This window comes from Protopterus annectens, chromosome 11.part0, assembly GCF_019279795.1.
Source record: "Protopterus annectens isolate FY-2018-M chromosome 11.part0, PAN1.0, whole genome shotgun sequence".
NCBI classification, from domain to species: domain Eukaryota; kingdom Metazoa; phylum Chordata; order Ceratodontiformes; family Protopteridae; genus Protopterus; species Protopterus annectens.
In genome coordinates, this window is record NC_056745.1 from 10,876,060 (window position 1) to 10,896,885 (window position 20,826).

At 38.1% G+C, this 20,826-nt stretch overlaps 1 protein-coding gene across 2 annotated transcripts in view; it reads right to left on the reverse strand.

The window, feature by feature from the left end:
- LOC122815119 (zinc finger protein OZF-like) overlaps positions 1-20,826 on the reverse strand; it is a 178,488-nt gene that overhangs the window by 82,987 nt on the left and 74,675 nt on the right. For both annotated transcript variants that reach the window (XM_044087370.1, XM_044087369.1), the window contains one exon: positions 3,429-3,555. In XM_044087370.1, the coding sequence (XP_043943305.1) occupies positions 3,429-3,555 (127 nt within the window). The remainder of the gene's footprint in view (positions 1-3,428; positions 3,556-20,826) is intronic.

Sequence of the window (20,826 nt, forward strand, 5' to 3'; positions counted from 1 at the left end):
CCAACTCCAATGTTTTACAATGTACATATTAAACATTTCATTATTCACCTCCAACTCCCATGTTTTACAATATACGTATGAAACATTACATTATGCAACTCCATCTCCCATGTTCTACAATATATGTATTAAACATTACATTATCCACCTCCAAGTTCCACAATATATGTATTAATGATTATGTTCTCCACCTGCAACTCCCCTGTTGTACAATATACATATTAAATGTTACATTATCCACCTTCAACTCCCATCTTCTACAATATACGCATTAAACGTTACATTATCCACCTACAATTCCCATGTTCTACAAAATACATATTAAACATTTCATTATCCACCTCCAACTCCCATATTCTACAATATGCATATTAAATGTTACATTGTCCACCTCCAGCTCCCATGTTCTACAAAATAAATATTAAACATTACATTATCCACCTCCAACTTCCATGTTCTGCAATATACATATTAAACATTACATTATCCACCTCCAACTCCCATGTTCTACAATTTACGTATTAAACATTACATTATCCACCTCCAACTCCCATGTTCTACAATATATGTATTAAATGTTACATTATCCATCTCCAGCACCCATGTTCTAAAAAAAATACTAAACATCACATTATCCACCTCCAACTCCCATGTTCTACAATATATGTATTAAACATAACATTATCCACCTCCAACTCCCATGTTCTACAATATATACATTTTAAACGTTACATTACCAACTTCCACCTCCCATATACTACAATATACGTATTAAACTTTACATTATCCACCTCCAACCCCCATGTTCTACAATATACATATTAGACATTACATTATCCACCTCCAACCCCCATGTTCTACAATATACGTATAAAACATTATCCACCTCCAACCCCCATGTTCCACAATATACGTATTAAACATTACATTATCCACCTCCAACTCCCATGTTCTATAATATATGTATTAAATATTACATTATGTACCTCCAACTCCCATATTCTACAATATACATATTAAATGTTACATTATCCACCTCCAGCTCCCATGTTCTACAAAATAAATACTAAAAGTTACATTATCCACCCTCAACTCTCGTATTCAACAATATACGTAGTAAACATTACATTATCCACCTCCAACTCCCATGTCTTACAATATACGTATTAAACATTACATTATCAACATTCAACTCCCTTGTTCTACAAAATACATATTAAACATTACATTATCCAGCGCCAAATCCCATGTACGACAATATATGTAGTAAACTTTACATTATCCACCACCAATTCCCATGTTCAACAAAACACATACTAAATGTTACATTATCCACCTACAACTTCCATGTTCTACAATATTCATATTAAATGTTACATTATCCAGCTCCAGCTCCCATGTACTAGAATATATGTATTAAACGTTACATTATCCACCTCCAACTCCCATGTACTACAATATACATATTAAAAGTTAAACTAACCACCTCAAACTTCCATGTTCTACAAAACATATTAAACATTACATTATCTACCTCCAACTCTTATGTTCTACAAAATTTGTATTAAACGTTACATTATCCACCTCCAGCTCCCATGTTCTACAATATACGTATTAAACATTACATTATTCACCTCCGTCTCCCATGTTCTACAATATATGTAGTAATCTTTACATTATCCACCTCCAACTCCCATGTTCTACAATATACAAATTAAACATTACATTATCCACATCCAACTCCCATGTTCTACAAAACACGTATTAAACATTACATTATCCACCTCCAACTCCCATGTTCTACAAATACGTATTAACTGTTACATTATCCACCTCCAACTCCCGTGTACTACAAAATATGTATTAAATGTTGCATTATTCACCTCCAACTCCCATGTTCTACAATATACATATTAAACGTTACATTATCCATCCCAACTCCAATGTTCTATAAAATACGTATTAAACGTTACATTATTCACCTCTAACTCCCATGTTCTACAAAATATGTATTAAATGTTATATTATACAACCCCCCCATTAATATTCAAAAACGTGCACGCTGATTGGTCAGCGTGTACGTTGTAAATCAGAGTTATAGTAATGAAAAAAGGTCCGGTCGCCCAAACTTTTTCCATTACTATAACTCTTTTTTCTCACTGTTTCGCTATGTTAAATGAGTTTAACATAGCGAGACAGCTTTAAAAAAAGCAACAGAGATTCTCCATTGTCTTTTTCTAAGCTGTCTCGCTATGTTAAACTCCTTTAACATAGCGAGACAGTTTGTAAAAAGCAACGGAGATCTTGCTTTCTCCGTTGCTTTTTTCAAAACTGTCTTGCTATGTTAAACGTGTTAAACATACCGAGACAGCTTTAAAAAAAGCAACGGAGATTCTCCATTGCTTTTTTTAAAGCTGTCACGCTATGTTAAACCCATTTAACATAGTGAAAATAGTTTGTAAAAAGCAACGGAGATCTTGCTTTCTCCGTTGCTTTTGCCCACAGTTCTGATGTACTGCGTAGGCATATGCATGTGCAGTACATCAGAACTGCCGCAGAATACCAGACAGCTGCGGAAGGGCAGCAAGGAGGCATTATACAATGCCTTTATTTAAGAAAAGTAATTATTTTTTTTCTTAAATAATGTCATTGTATAATAGCAATAACCCACTTCTGGGTGTGGGTAATGCTGGATTTACCCACGGTTGGCTTTGTTTGGCCACTCGGTCTGGAAATTGGCTCAATTGGACAATCATGGTCACCAAAGAAAACTAAATAAATACCCTCCCTCCATAGCTCTACGACCATCCTCCTTACCTAGTAATACCACGTGCTTGTGTTTCTGTGACATCACTTCCTGTGTAGCCCCTTTGTGGTCCTCCTTACTTACAGATACCATGTGCTTATAGTTCTGTCCATCACCTCCTTCTGTAGCTCTTGGACTATACTCCATATTTACAGACACCATGTTCATAGAAAGAACTAGCTAGCTGCCTTCCAGGCCATTTTAAGCCTGGACAATTTCCCTTTTTGTTTGGTTATAGATTAGCCTTACTCATCCAATGGTCCAAAATTATATATCACCCCTAATGACAATAACTGGGGTCATACCACAGCTAATTTGAGGGGAACCATGCATGGGATAAAGAATTCAGGAACTGCCTCTGTCCATAAGTAGTACAGGGGGCAGTCCTCTGTCCATAAGTAGTATAGGGGGCAGTCCTCTAGTAAATTTTTTGTTTCCCATCCATAGTTCTATGTTGTGACTGAACATGGACAGGAATGAACATTCAATTATGTGGCTGGGGACTCTGTTGCACAGCATATAAGCTCACAGTTCTGCACCATCAACCCCCTGTACACTGACACCAGGTGCCTGAAGTTCTGCGATGACATTTCCTTTGTAGCATCTATAACGTCGTCCTTACCTAATGATACCATGTGTTCAAAGTTCTGCACCATCACTTCTTTGTACAGTTCTTTATCCTGCTTTCTCAACATCTTCCACTCCTCCCTTGAAAAACGAACAGCGACATCTTCAAAGTTTTCTGGTACCTGAAAGAACAAGGCATTTTTTTAATGTTTCTTGATATCACTATAAAGATGAATCTGAAACTTTACACCAATAAGTTAAAATTAAAACATGTTAACACTGACTGACTATACTGCATAATCTTGTCTGTAATAAATCTACATTTGGTGACATCACACAATAGTCATATATCAGACAAGTAACAGAAAATACCAGAATCTTTAAAGAACAGGGAGGAAACTGAGATTGTTGAAAAAAGAAAAGTGCCCAATTTATAAAAAAGGGGTGTAACCATCACAATGGAGTATAAGTTATGGCTAAAAGCAGAAAGAGCAACTCCCGTTATAAGAGGAGCTCACCAATTAAACTAAATAGGAAACCAAGAGGACTAATTAAGTTCATCAAGGCCAACAACAAGGTCAAGATAGACTTACAGGCTAAAGACAACTACAGCCATGTCCAAAACCTCAAAGGCAGCACACATCAGTGTGCTGAACTGGTGATCAGTGGTACCACTTTCACTTAGAACAGTGACACAGTAATATTTGCTGACTGATAAATTCGGCTCAAGCTTCACTCTCTACTCCCCCTGCCTACCCCCATGAAATACCTACTAGCAAAACCCAACCCCAACTATTAACATGGAGCAGGTCGTGATGGCACTTGCTAAGGCCAAAAACACAGCCTCAATGGACCCCAACAATATCCCAGTATGCCTTCCTAAAATAGCTTAAAACTTGGCCTATCAGGACCAATTGAGTAACTTTTCAACTATAGTCTCAGAACAGGCTTTGTAGCATGAGAATGGAGGACTACAATGATTACTCACTTCATAAGGGGGACCAACCACCAATCCCAGAAACTACAGACCCATTATTCTGACTAGCCTAACATGCAAAGCCATACAATGAATTATCCTGTAAATGATCAGTGAAGGCATAGGTAGCCTTCAGACACTGGATCCAACCCTGTTTGGATTTGTCAAGAGAAGGTGATGTCTACTTAACCTTAGCAGACTTATTTGAGAAGGTCACCAAGGCAACTGATGAGGGGAAAATGGTGCATACCACCTGCACGGACCTCACTAAGGTGTTCAGTGCAATATCCCACACAGGTATAGTTGACAAACTCACAAACCTCAACATAAACAGCTTCATAACTTGCTGGATTGCTAGCTGGCTCACAGACAGCACCCAAGAAATCAGGATTGGTGAGACCACCTCAGCTCAGAGACTGGTCACTGGCAGGGTACCTCAGGCTCCGTGCTGGGATCTCTCCTTTCTGTGCGGCATATTTGCAACTTGGGCAATAAGGGAACAAGGGTATAACATGGGAGACATATCTGTGTCTCCAGCACATCCTGTTAATGTCGTAGGCTAGGTTAAGATCCACACAGTGACTGAATATTTTCCCATTTAGCTTGTCGATATGCAGCATTTCCATTAGGGCAGGGTCCAAGACCACTCTGTAGGCCAGGCACAAGTCATCTCTCAGCAGCCTATATGATAAACAGTACAGTGACAGAGCCTTCAGTCTGTCTGTGTAGGTCATGTATACTGAAGCCCTGTATTTTCTTGGTGAAAAACCTCTGACATCTCTCCAGCTGCTGCAGGTGTCTGGTAAGGTACATACAGAAGGGAGTGTTGTACTCTATTAGTGGTCTGATGAGGGATGATTACAGAGGAATTGTAACATCCTCAGTACTGGATACGATGCCCTAACTTATGAGATGTGCAACATAGAAGGCCATCTTTACCACTGTGGACACATCATGATCGAAGTTAGGGTTGCTATCAACATGTGTTCCGAAATCTCTCACCACCGGGGTTGAGCTAAGGGGTGGCTTCTATTAATATTGTAATTTGCAGGGACTTCCCCTTTGCTGTAAGGGATGATAATGCATTTTTTTGCATTTAGTTTAAGTCTATAGCTTTTGCACCAATCATTTGTCTGTATAAGCTCTTTTTGTAGTATGTCAACATCATTGGAGGACCCAGTGATTGCACCCAGTTTGCAGTCATTGACAAACTTGGTAAGCCACAGGCAACCTATTTTCACCTGGACTTCTCAGAAATAGATTCCAAACATTAGGGGGCCCAGCACAGATCCATATGGTACACCACTGGTAACTGGTTTGCTGGTAAAGGTGGAAACCCTAACTTTGGCTGCATGCATTCTGTCAGTGAGCCAGTTGGCTGCCCATGTAGTGACATATAGGTTAATTCCCAGCCTGGTGAATTTTTCAATGATGTTTGAGTGAGAGATTGTGTCAAAAGCCCTGGCTAAAACAAGATAGGTTGTATATACTGTTTTGCCTTCATCCAGGGCTTCGGTGACATTCTCAAAGAAATCCACCAGGTTTTTTAAGCATGGTCTACCCTTCACAAAGACACATTGGCTTGGGTCAAGAGTTTGAAGGTCACCTCTGTCCTTGTTGATAAGGTCCATGATGATTCCAACATGGCCTTGCAGATAAGGCTGGTTCGGCTTATAGGGCTATACTTCCCAGGGTCGGGTGATGGATCCCCTTTGTGCAAGGGGATTACTGCTGCTGTTTTCCACTCTGCTGGGACAAAGCCAGTACTTAGACTGTGGTTAAAGAGAGTGCCAAGTGGTTCCACTAGGTCCTGTTTTAGACCATTTAGTAGGCAGCCTGGGATGTTATCCGGTTCCACAGAGGCTGTGTTTTTGGCCATGGCAAGTATGGTTATGACCTGCTCAAATCTGTCTGCTAATAGGCTGGCAAAGTCCTCACAGGATCACAGATGTATACTAGGCTAATGACCACTAGGGCCACAGAGCTGAGCTGATTTACAAGTTTTTATTATTTTAATAAATTATTGGTGGATTCACTGGCTGGTTGTTCTTCTTAACGACCACTAGGGCCCTTATAACCTAGTCATGCAACTTAAATGTAACCCCACAGATCTGATTTATATAGAGGGGGACCAATTATATTTGCTTTAACTTAGAATCACTTCTCTACAGCAAATAACAGATGCTTTACAAAGTACATTTCATGTGGCATGTAATGTGGTAATATGAAAGGGGATTGTTTTCTAAAAATTATTTGTCATTTGGACATAGAATTTAGCATTTTCTACAAATTAGTTGACATATACATGTAAACTACAAGATGGGCTTGCATAACTATAACATTTACCAGTTTCTTAAAAGCCATGTATGTTTTCATTGTGACAATGTATAGCACAAGGCTAAAACTGTTGGTTTATGCAAAAGAGTTGAAGCATGCATTCAAAATATGGGTCATGTTGAATGACAGCACCAGTGAAAATGTGGCAGAAATAAGTTGTGCAGTAAACCCAAGATGCCTAATGATAAAAGAAGATAACCATTATCATTTTAGTGCAAAAATTTAATTGAAACATATAATATACGATGTAATGGCTTATAATTATGTAGTATGGTTAATAATAACAGAAAAATAATCTGGGACACCAGGTAAGTTGTGGGATAAAGTTTAAACAGGAACTGGATTTAGCAGCTGCAAAATCTATGATTTCTCTGCAAAACTATACAAAATATTTTTTCACATACCCTTACATGAGGCATCTGTGCTAAACATCTATATGAAGAAAAAGAAGACGCCTTGTGAAGGTAAAATTCATGTGTTTGTAGAGTACAGACAGATGGCGCACACTGTTTTTGCTTGTTTGTGATAAGAGAAGGCACTAGCTGCTGTTACTCTTGGCGGACGTCAAGCAAGTTTTTGCCAAGGAAATGGACATCATAATGGCCATGGAGTCAGAAAGTGAACTAAACAGTAAGGTTAGATCAAAGTGTCATGCAGCCAAGGTGATATATTATGTACAAAGAAATAAGATAGAGCTGGAGTCGAGAAGGCTGGAAAATGTTGGTGCCTGCCTAAAGCAGAGTAAAGTGAGTGGGCCAAGACCACAGGCTCTCCAGTTAGAAGAGGCATAATCATAGACGTTTAAAGACATCAAGATAAGTATTAAAGAGGAAAACATTCAATACTACATCTCTTACCATGAATAAAGGACTATTAGCTTCCACAACAAGGGATAGCATTTCATGTGTGCAATATTCCACAAATGTATTCGCACATGGAACTCTATTGCCTTAGGATTATCTTATTATAAACATGTTGATTTTGGAGAAGCATCTGTACCAGCTACTTGGCAGACAGAAAATGAATGCGCTCCAAGGAATTTAGAATATGTACTATTGCCAAGACAGTATCTTAATGACTGGTCAGAATGGTGGAAATCACCTGATGTCCCCATGTGATCACAGTTCTGCACTACCTCTCTGCACAGCCGTGACGGTCCCCATGTAATGGCAGTTCTGCATTATTACCTCTGTGTGTAGACATACATTTCCTACATACTGGCATCATGTGCTCATTGTTCCCTGACATCACTTCCTGTATAACTGTGACATGAACTCCCTTACCTACTGGGACCATGTGCTTGTCCTTCCCTGACATCACTTCCTGTGTAGTGCAGATATGATCATCCTTACATACTGACACCATGTGCTCATTGTTCCCTGACATCACTTCCTGTATAACTGTGACATGAACTCCCTTACCTACTGGGACCATGTGCTTGTCCTTCCCTGACATCACTTCCTGTGTAGTGCAGATATGATCATCCTTACATACTGACACCATGTGCTCATTGTTCCCTGACATCACTTCCTGTGTAGTGCAGATATGAACTCCCTCATGCACTGGGCACCATGTTCTTGTACTTCATGTCTACAGTTTAAATTCTTGGGTGGCACAGATCATCTTTACCTACTGGCACCATGTGTTCATAGTTCTGCAGCATCACCTCCCTGTGCAGTTCTTTTTCCTGATTACTCAACATCTTCCACTCTTCCCTCAAAATATTAACAGCAACATCTTCAAAGGTATCTGGGACCTCCAGCTTCATACTTCTCAGGGTTAGTTTGAGTGGTACCGTCCACTCCTAGTTCACCACAAAGATGAGCCTTCCCTTTTAGATTTCTGACGTAGCTAAAGGATGCCATCGGATTGCCCTTATCTAGGGATGCTAGTAGGCTTCATAATTGGCTTTAGAGGACTTCACAAGATATCTAATTTGCTTGTTCAAGCTGTGGTGGGTGTCCTTCCTCTGCTGAATCAGTTCCCTCTTGTTCTTAGATGTTAGTTTCTTCCTCTTGTATAAACTATTTATGCTTGATGTTCACCAGGGAGGCTTGTTTTTTTGTGAGGACCTTGTTTTGATCTGTTCAGGTACAGCCGAGTCTATATATTTGTATAGGTGATTATACAGGGCATTTGTGTACACCTGTGTATAGGAGTCATTGTTAACAGTGGTAGCAGGGGGTTTAAACTATTTATGCCATCGTTTAGGAGATTATAGTTTGCTTTGGAGAAATTTTTCATCCTCTTTGCTCTTTATTTTATTTTACATTTGTTAACCGGGAAAATCCAGCTGGACCAGGTCCATTTTCAGTGGATGCCTGGGGGGAAAAGCTCCACAATTAACATATAGTAGAGTAGTTATGACACAGGTAATACAGACATAAGAAACAGGTTAATTGTAAGTACACACATACAAATATTGTTTACAATGGTTCAACTCTGATTGGTAAAGAACCTATACTTTGATAGAGCGTAACATATAAAGTACAACTGACCTGACAGAGAAAACGCTATTCTTTAAATAATAGTTACATACACTTTGTGTTTAACATTTCCTTCTACTAAGGAACAGAGAAGGAAAAATAATATAACTTGAGCATCCAGATTTTAAGGAGGAAAGTTAGATCAATGAAAAAGTGTGAGCCTAGAGTTAGAGTAGTAAAGAGAAAGGAGAAGAAAGTCAGATGAGACCGTCGTGTCTTGAGGGAGGGACAGGTGTGATCGTTACACTGAACGAGACTTGTTTATGATCAGACTTTATCAGGGAGAGTAACACACAGGAGGCAATTCAGAGACCCCTTATGTTAGTGAGTACTAAGTCTAGGACATCTGATACCCTTGTGGGGCTGCAGGCTATCTGTTTCAGAGAATTTGTATTAACAAAGTCCAGGAACCTTAGGAAAGTGTGTTTGTGTTCATGTATGACTCCCATTTGATGGAATGATAGTTGAAATCACCCATGACCAAGGTGTTTGGCTGTATAGTAACTGACTCAATTAGGTCCAGGTAGGCAAAGAAGTTCTTGTGGTTCATGATGGGGGACCTATAGCTAACAATGATATGGAAGGGGGTTTTACCTTCAGTTAGTTGGACTTGGACTAGCTCTAGGGAGTCATACTGTTTGACCAGCCCTGAGGTGTATTTGACTTTAATGAACATGGATACACCTCTGCCTTTGGTTCTTTCACGGTCATTTTGAGGTCTGAATGTGTGGAAGGCCATTGTAGCCTTGCATGGCCAGAGTGTTCTCTGCGACCCTGAACCATGTCTTTGTGACTGCACAGACATCAGCATCTTCCAGGGTAAGGACTGCTTACAGTGAGTGCAGTTTTTGATTTAGACTCCTAGTATATCACTACAAATACAGCTCCTATGTGCTTTATGCTGATAATGTAACTATCTTGGGAGAGACAGTGCTGTGGTGAGCACTGTGGTGCACACACAATTATGGTGAGCAGTGTGGTACACACAAAACATGCTGCTCCACTACACACCATAGAATGTAGTCCATATAGTCGTGATACGCAGTCCATATAGTCGTGATGAAGAATGACATTAGCAGAATACTATGGAGATGTTAACTGCTTAATGCCTATCAATTAGATGTCATGAAGGGCACTAATAAAAATCAAAATAAACACAATAAGTAAACGTACTTCGAAAACTGACATCACACCAAAGATAATGGGTACCTGTCGAAAAAACTAAAGAGACTGTTAAACGGTGACATGCATACAAAATAACCATGTCCAATATTAACACTGCACAGCTGTTAATAGTGTGGGAATTGATCTTCATATTAGCCACATCATACATACACAAAAGATGAGGGCACTGTGCAAAGACCTGTAGTGGTACAGTGGCTATAGCCACATCATACATACACAAAAGATGAGGGCACTGTGCAAAGACCTGTAGTGGTACAGTGGCTATAGCCACATCATACATACACAAAAGATAAGGGCACTGTGCAAAGACCTGTAGTGGTACAGTGGCTATAACCACATCATACATACACAAAAGATGAGGGCACTGTGCAAAGACCTGTAGTGGTACAGTGGCTATAGCCACATCATACATACAAAAAAGATGAGGGCACTGTGCAAAGACCTGTAGTGGTACAGTGGCTATAGCCACATCATACTTACACAAAAGATGGGGGCACTGTGCAAAGACCTGTAGTGGTACAGTGGCTACTACTGCACATGACTTTCGGCTCCAAGGTATGACTTTCTATCCTGGCTACAGAAAGCCAACTAAAGTTTTTATGCTTCTCCTTGGGACCAAGAAGATTTCCTCCCATCCCCAAAAGAATGCTGTTTCACTGATGGGCCACTCACCTCTGTGTAGCACACTTTATTTTAGTGGGACCTAAGTGGCAACAAAATTAAGTAAATTAAAATAACATTTAGTGATCCATGCCACATTGTATCAAGAGAGAGGGAGAGCGCAGCATGACTACAGTGACATAACAATGCAGCAGTGACCCATGCCACACTGTACGTGTAACACAGCATGACTACAGTGATATAACAGTACGTGACTACATTGATAACAATATGTGCTAGTGATATGCACCACACTGCAGATATATCACAACATGACTACAATGGTATAACACTGAACAGCTGTGACCCATGCCCTACTGGAAAAGTAGCTAAGCCTAACCAAAATTATATAACAGTGCACTGCAATTGTAGCACCACAATGTTTAAGTGGTATGACACTGCAGCAATGTACCGCACCACACCATACATGTAGCACAACATGACTACAATGGTATAACAGTGCAGCAGTGGCCCGCACCACACTCTGCGTTGTAGTACAGAGTGACTACAGTGATGTAACAGTGCAGAGCTATCACTTGAGGAATATTCTACAGATGCAACACAACAAGACAAGTAAGACCATGAAAGAATAATCATAGATCTGAGAAATAATGACACAGGAGACCTCCAGCCATTGCACTCGACCCAATTCGGCTTTGTGAAGGGCAGGTCATGCCTACTGAATCTAATGGATTTCTTTGAGAAAGTTGCTAAGGCCATGGATGATGGTAAGACAGTACATACAGTCTACCTCGACCTGGCCAAGGTATTTGACACAGTTCCTCAATCAGGTATTATAAATAAACTCACAAAACTGGGCATAAAGCAGACTATCATTACTCAGACCCAACTTCTAGGTGTCACGATCAACTGCGCCTTGAAATTTGATCTAGCTATAGCCCACACAATAAAAAAGTTCATAAAACACTTGGTAGTCTGTATAGAAATAAGCAGCAGCTAACCAAAAGTACAACAGCCAAAATCGCAACAGCCCATCTAATCTCAAAACTCCTCTATGCTTCACGTATCCTCACTAACATAAAAACATCTGACTTAGAAAAATTATATAGCTGCTACAATAAGATCGCCAAATTTTCAACTGACCGTAACTGTAGATTTCACCATTGCCTAGCACTCAAAGAATTAAACTGGCTCGAGCAACCTAATCTCAACTCATAACCAACATATTACAGCACTCACTCATCAAACAACCAGAAAAAATCCCTGCTCTACAAAACCTAGTACTTCCTTATAGTAACAAACACTCCCTACACTCAAGTAATACATCGTTACTAGCTGTTACCAAAGTTAACAATTCAGCAGGACATTCCCTCTACTCTACTGGCATGGCTAAAGTTTGGAACTTGCTGCCCACTAACATAAGATCTATTACAAATAAAAGCAGCTGTTTAAAAAAATAAACTCAAATCACACTTGTTGAACTCAAGATTGTGCACATGTATTACTCCTGTCTAGGTTTCTCAGCTTATCTTTCACTCAGATATCCACTCTCTACCATCTTACACACTTTTCCCTTGACTGCAAGTATATCCTTGTCTGCACAGTAACTGCTCACTCAATCAACTACTATCCATATTGTAAAACAATGCAGAAAACTCCACTTTGGGGTCAAAACTAGATGACCTTGCAGTCTTTAGTACTTAATCCCTGTAATCAATGCTCAGTTTAAAATGTTTGATTAGAAAGTAATTAAGATGTTACCATTTCTGTATATAATGCACTGTAACTATGTAACTATTTCTGTACTATCTGATATGCAAAAACAATGCAAACATTTCTCTTTTATATGTCCAGATTTCTGTACTATCTGACATGTAAAAAACATAAATTGTAAACTTCTCTTTTATATATGTGGAGATTTTTCTCCCTGGGCCTCTGCTGAAAATGAACCCCTGTCCTGTCGGACTTTACCAGTAAAGAAATGTAAAATAAAAATAAATAAATAAATAAAAGTGTCACCAGATGGATAGTGAATTGTTTCATGGACAGGACACATGGTTAAAGTGGGTGAATCTAGATCCAGCAAGAGGTCATTTACTAGTGGTGTGCCACAGGGGTCAGTGCCGGGACCATTCCTGTTCAGAATATACTTCTCTGAAATCAAGGCTAATGTGAAAGGCCTCTGGATGACAAAGTTTGCTGACAACTGCAAGCTGCGGGGCAATCACTGAATCCCCCAATGATATAGATATCCTTCAGGAGGGTCCAGATCAGACAAATGACTGGTGCCAGAACCATGGCCTAAAACTAACTGCAAAAAAATTCATTATCATACCCATTGGGAAGTCAAATATCCCTGCAAATTATAGCATCAATAGCACACCCCTTAGAGTAGACTCACAGGTGAGAGATCTAGGTACACAGACAAATAGTAGCCTGAACTTTGACCATCATGTGTCTACAGCATTGAAGAAATCCTTTTATGTGGCACAACTTATAAGTAAAGGTATGGCATCCAGATCCAAGGAAATTATAGTCCTACTGTACTCACCCCTCATTAGATCAATAATCATGTCCAGTGAGTCATTTGACATATACTTGACAGGGTGCTCACAGCAGCTGGAGTGACCCCAGAGGCTCCTAACAAACAAAATACAGGGTGTAAACAACATGAACTATGTGGATTGACTAAAAGCCCTATCCCTTTACTCTGTTTTCAACTGACTATAAAGAGGTGACCTATGCCTGACCTCACAAATCCAGCCCTGATGGAGCTGCTACACATCCACAAGTCAAACAGCATGAGGGTCACCTGATCTAGGGATCTAAACTTAGTGACTCAAACAAAACATGCTGGAGAGACAGATATGTATCTCAAAGATTGCCCCTTCTTTGGAACAGGCTTCCTATTCAGATTAAGCAGAGCCATTCCCTGGCCCTCTTCACATGCAGTTTGGATCAATGGATGTGGAATCACAAATTCACACTTTTGCCTATGTCCCTTACGGACAGGGACAATCTGAAAGATACTCAATGCACAAGCACTAATCTATGCCATCATCTTGTCCTAGGGTCCACATATTGGGTAAAATCAGGTTATATTAGCTGGGCTTGTAAGGACCATTAAGTCATTAGCATAGTACTCTCCTATGAACCTATACTTGGGAAATAATAATGCAGTTACCAAACAATTCCCAAAGGCTCAGTAGAAGTGGTCAGTGAAGTCTGTAATTTCAGCTTCAGTATGATACAACATTACAGTCATTTAATGATAGCAAAGTTTACAAACAGCAAATGGTAGGAAAAAAGTAACATCATTTAACTTGTCTTCCTAGAAGAGTAGAGTCATCACAAAAGATGAGTCAGTGTGTATCCCGTAGGACTATACTCATCTTAACAGGAGACTTCCCAAAACCCCTGAGATGAACATACTTGTCAGTGTTTTCAAAATCTAATTCCTAAAGACCTTGTAATACAAGCTAACATAATTTGTTATGCATTCACAATGAAATGTTCAGTGTGGACTTACAGGACTGGAGTTATTAAGGAGTATATGGAACATGTTATGAAAAATATGACACATTTTCCATAACTACATTAATATTGCTGACTGAAGTGCAATCCTGATGTGATAAGGGTGGCATATGCAAGCAGTGGGTGCTAGTAGAAAAGTAGCATTAACAAATCCTAGCTAATGTGAACACTTTCTGAGATATATAAAATAAAAAGTATTAACACAAATGTCCCTGGCAGACTCTGGAAATTCAACAGGAAGCAAACGAAGGCCAGTATTGAATAAATAACAGTATCCCCTGTTGAAATTTCGCTCCCAGCAGATGGAATATCTTAAGTAAATTGGTCCAAAGGTGAAAAATGAATAGTCCAAGTTGGCGCCAAAACACCAGTTTTATGCAAAAAACTAAACTCTAATATGTAGATTCTTGATGCAATGACTGTTCAGTCCCAAGATAAACGTAGTAAAATATATTTACTGGGTAAGCGCTTTCGCTAAAAGCTTTGTCAAACCACAAACACAAAAAACTAAGACCACCTATTTATACAAACTAGATATCAATTAACTAATTAAGTTCACCAGCTGTGCTTTAAAGGTACACATTCATTGTATAATCAAAATGTGGGTTGTGAACAAATATGCAACATTAAAAGATTAAAGTATACTCACAGAATTGTATACACTATATTAATACTGTATTAGAGCATGTAACCAAAAATAACAGCTCTGCCATAAATAACTATTTAAAAGGTCATAATAATTATGACTTAAAATTTTTTTAAGAACTGATTTGAACAATAATAATACAATAGAACATTCATGAAATAAAAAATTAAAAACAAAAAATAAACATAAAACTTACAAAAATACCCAGGGTAAATCTTCAGAATTAATGAAACCATTAAATAGCCTTAAGCACTTATAAAAACCGTTGTGTTATAGCCCTAAAAAAGGAACCAAAGTTAAACAGAATATTAAACAACTGTATATGTTGAATCTGAGGTTAGAGACAGATATTAAATTTTATGTCTTCTTTTCTTGAGAGCTGGTTTTAATGGGACCCTGTCATTGAGACCAGGAAAGCGATGTGCTTTAGTTTTTATAATCCATTCAGTTTCAATGGATTCTGTCAAGTTTCTAATGTCACCTCCTCTTATATTAGTTTCAGTCACTTGTAAAGCAGAGAATGTCAACCTATGTGTGTTTCCTGCACTAATGACATGCTTTGATAGGGCATTAACTTCAGACTGAATGCGAATTTGATAAAGATGCTCTCTTATTCTTTCTTTAAACATTCTATCTGTCTTGCCCACATAATAGGATGGACAAATTTGGCATCTAGCCAGATAAATCACATGTTTAGTGTTACAATTCGCATTCACCTTGACGTTAACATAATCACCTGTTAAGGGATGTATAAAAGCACTAATGTTGGATAAATGTTGGCAATAATTGCATTGATTGCAGATTGTAGTTCCTTCATAGTTCATCACATTCATGCCTGTGTAGGAGACATTGCCACACAACAATCTATGTAAATTATTTTTATTCTTGTATGCAAATCTAGGTGTTTCTTGTATAAATTTGGATACTTCCGAATCCAAGTTCAGAATGTCCCAATGTTTATAAATGCTATCTCTTATATAATTTACATCTTGTGTGTAAAATAAGGTGTACCTCATGTATTTACTATCTTGTGTGGTCCCTTTACCATCCACCAGACCATACACATCCTTCCCTAAATCTGAGAAAAAGGGACATGCTCGACTGTAACGTTGCTCTTTAACACTTGCACTAGCATCTGCTATTTCTGTTGGTATATAAGATCTCTGACAGAATCTATTCTCCAGCTCTGCTAACTCCTGATTAAACATAGTAGTTGAAGCGTTTAATCTTGAGACTCTCATGCATTGACCTTTTAGTACATTTCTGAATACATGGGGGGGGGGGGTGCATACTGTCTCTATTCAAAAGACTGTTTTTGTAACAAGTTTTTCTATGCACCCCAGTGTTAAAGTATCCATTAGGTAAACGCATAATATTAACATCTAGGAACGAAATAATGTCACTAGAATGGACCAAAGTGAACTTCAAAAAATCAGTTAATTCATTTACTTCATTGTGGAAGGCAATAAGCTCTTCCAATTGACCCTGCCATAGGAAAAAAAGGTCAACTACGAATCGTTTGTAGAATAACACGTTGTTCTTATATGCTTCCAGTTTGAACATCTTTTCTTCCTCCCATGAAGCCATGACCAGGTTGGCGTAGCTATTGGCACAAGATGTGCCCATAGCTATGCCATCCCTCTGTAAATAATAATGCCCATCAAAGATGAACAAATTACTTTCTAATACTAATTCCAACAAGCTACATAGTACTTCTATACGACCTTCAGAAAAATTAGAATTCCTTTGCAAGTACAAATGAATGTACTCTAGGCCCCTATCATTTGGAATGTTCGTAAACTTGTCACCATGGATGTCAAATCATTATTTACGAACATTCCAAATGATAGTGGCAATGTCTCCTACACGGGCATGAATGTGATGAACTATGAAGGAACTACAATCTGCAATCAATGCAATTATTGCCAACATTTATCCAACATTAGTGCTTTTATACATCCCTTAACAGGTGATTATGTTAACGTCAAGGTGAATGCGAATTGTAACACTAAACATGTGATTTATCTGGCTAGATGCCAAATTTGTCCATCCTACTATGTGGGCAAGACAGATAGAATGTTTAAAGAAAGAATAAGAGAGCATCTTTATCAAATTCGCATTCAGTCTGAAGTTAATGCCCTATCAAAGCATGTCATTAGTGCAGGAAACACACATAGCTTTACATTCTCTGCTTTACAAGTGACTGAAACTAATATAAGAGGAGGTGACATTAGAAACTTGACAGAATCCATTGAAACTGAATGGATTATAAAAACTAAAGCACATCGCTTTCCTGGTCTCAATGACAGGGTCCCATTAAAACCAGCTCTCAAGAAAAGAAGACATAAAATTTAATATCTGTCTCTAACCTCAGATTCAACATATACAGTTGTTTAATATTCTGTTTAACTTTAGTTCCTTTTTAGGGCTATAACACAACGGTTTTTATAAGTGCTTAAGGCTATTTAATGGTTTCATTAATTCTGAAGATTTACCCTGGGTATTTTTGTAAGTTTTATGTTTATTTTTTGTTTTTAATTTTTTATTTCATGAATGTTCTATTGTATTATTATTGTTCAAATCAGTTCTTAAAAAATTTTTAAGTCATAATTATTATGACCTTTTAAATAGTTATTTATGGCAGAGCTGTTATTTTTGGTTACATGCTCTAATACAGTATTTCCAAGATGGCTGCCGACTAGACTAGTCCCTATTCTTAGAGCTCCTCACAGACTAGTATCATCTTTATTTTTTCACAACTTGGGACTAATATTTTTCCTCAGTTTTTTTCATAAAAGGATTATACTAAGCTTTTTACATATAGTTGGAATATTTTTGTCTTTGGAATTTTTATTTTGGGTCACATTTTACCTCAGAACAATTTGTGGAGTTATCTGACTTGGGCACCTGCTGCTTCAGATTTTTCCTGGAACTTGTCACCCTGGTAACAACATCTAATTTCTGGGCATGGCTACTAAATCGGAGTCTATGGATGCTCAGGCCACGAAGGCCAAATTCTCATCAGTTCATTCACCAGAAAAAGATAACACTTCTAAAAGATTGAGAACATCCAAAAATTCTTCTGAACCAGCCAAAGTAAGTAGCAAAGAATTAAATGACTCAAACTTTTATTTAGATGAGTTAAAGCTAGCATTAAAGCCCATACAAAGTGCCATTCAGAACTTTACAGAAAAATTTACTGACTTTGGTGATACATTAAAACAAATAAATGACAGAATGAGTACTATTGAAAACAATAACTCAGCTTTGGAGATAAAAATTGAGTCATTGGAAAATGATTTAAAGTCTAAAGATAAAACTATTTCTGAAATACAATCTAAATTGATAGACTTAGAAGCCAGAAGCCGCAGAAACAACATTATTATTCGGGGTCTACCAGAATCTTTTGATAAGAATAATTTGTTGTCTGTGTCCAAGAGTATTTTTGAGGCACTACTAAACTGTGAAGCATCTTCAAAAAACATAACTGTTGAGAGAGCACACAGAGCCCTACGTGCAAATCAAGATGCTTCTTCACCAAGGATAATATATACAAAATTGCTAAATTTTCAAGATGCTTTTCAAATCTTGCAAGCAGCTAAAAGTAAGAAACAGTTTGTATGGAAATCGCATAAGTTATCATTCTCACAGGATTTTCCTCCTCAAATAAAACTAAACAGGCAAAAGCTTTCTCCCTATTGTGCAGAATTAATTAAAAGAGGGATAAGATTTCATGTCTTATCCAAATACTTTGTCATTCACATTTAATGAAAAAAAGTTTACCTGTTCTGATCCTAAGGGAGCAAAAGATGTTTTTTTTAAAGCATTCAAAAAGCTTCCGGATTCAATTTCCTAACAATGTATATATCTGTCTGGACACAAATGTGTTGAAAATATATATATATATTTCCTTCTTATACAGGATATTTACATACAGTTAATGAGTTTAATCTATTGTGAAATATATTCTTGCCAAGGGTAAACAAAAGGTGTATATATATATACACAAATGTGTTTATTCATTCCTTTTTTCTCTTCAGAAAACAGGAAGTGTTTTAGCTTTCTTTGTGGTGAAATCAGAAATACTAACATAGCTTTCAGCCCTTAAATAAATCTTGCGGTTCCCTCACTTTGTGAGATTTAGTGTTTATGTATAGTTCAATAATAACATGTTAAGTGCTACTATGATAATTTTCTCATAAGGGTTAGAATATTACAGAAAATATGAGATATAAATCCTTCATAAATTGCCTCTGTCAAGAGTATGTACAGTGCCTAAATATATAAACATAAATATGTTTCTTTTATTACTTGAAGTAATGGGAAAAATGCAAATTTGTTATGTGCTTTTATGTTTTCTCTCACAACCAAGGTGCTGGTATTTAAAGTAGATTTAGCATTGCAGATATTTTCTGTTTATGTTTCTCCAAATAGCGTACAAGCGTTTTTTCTTTTTTTAATTTAAGCAACTAAAATGCCTTGGTTTAGTCAGAAATATTTTGGAGGGAGTTATACAGACTCTCGAGACTGGTCTGAGAGAAAATCTCTTATCTATCACATCAGCAGATGCTACTACTATCCCACGTATCTTTATGCAGATCACGGGCTGAGCTGTGATGTCATCATTTCAGAGGGAAATTTAAGTGACTTGAGAAGTTATTGTTCTGTTAAAGTGTTAATTTTCATCTAAACTGCATCTCAGATATACGCGCTCAACCTCCGTGGATCTTCGAGGCATCAGTGTGACGACATCGATGGATAACGTAAGGAGAGCACCTATGATCGTTTATTCAGCAGAATTATAGGGTTTAATATTTATCAGCTTCATGTTTGTAATGTGTCCTGATTGTTTGCTATTTAAAATACTAGTCTCCTTCATTGGCAATGTGGGCTGAAGAGCAAGATCGAAGCAAGGAGCCTTACATATTGAATGTATATTTAAAAATCTCTAGCTGTCAGCATTATGGGAGAGGATGTAATCATATTTCGTGATGGGGAACGGAGAGGCGCATTATGCTTGTGGCTGGTTGGGAGCTTTCTTTGGAGCGGGGGTTGAAGGACAGGTACATCTTTTTTTTTATTTTATTTTTTGTTCTTTCTTCTTCTCTCTCTTTTTTTTTTTTTGTACTGGGATGGAGGTCTGCACCTTGCTAGGATGATCTTTGGTTGCTGTGTGTTGGTGTGGAGAACATCGCAGAGATTAGTGTCTATGGTATGTCACTTTGGCTTGTGTTGTATGCTTGGCTCTGTTCTTGTGGGTTCGCGCTTTGAAGTTTCTGTTGAGTACATGACATTTTGTGTGTCGGGTGTCTTGGTTGATTTGTTTGGATTGGATAGAGTGTGGTGTTGATCCTCTTAGCTGTGGGGCCTTTGGTTTTCGGCGTTGGTTGGGCAGTTTTGTTGTGGTGTGTTCCGCAGTCTGTGCTTGGGTTTGTCAGCGGCGCCGTGCTGATGTACAGGGGTACAGGAGTGTTGTGTGTGTTTTTTTTAGCGGTGTCATTGGATCACTGATGCTGGATTGGTCTGGTGGCTTCGGTGTTCTCTGGCGCATTGGGCGGGTAGACATATGTTGCGCAACACCAACAAAATACCAGAAGGTTTGGAGGGAAATTTAAGTGCCTCGAGATTTTTCAGTGGTGTCAAAGTGTTAATTTTCATTTCAGTTGCA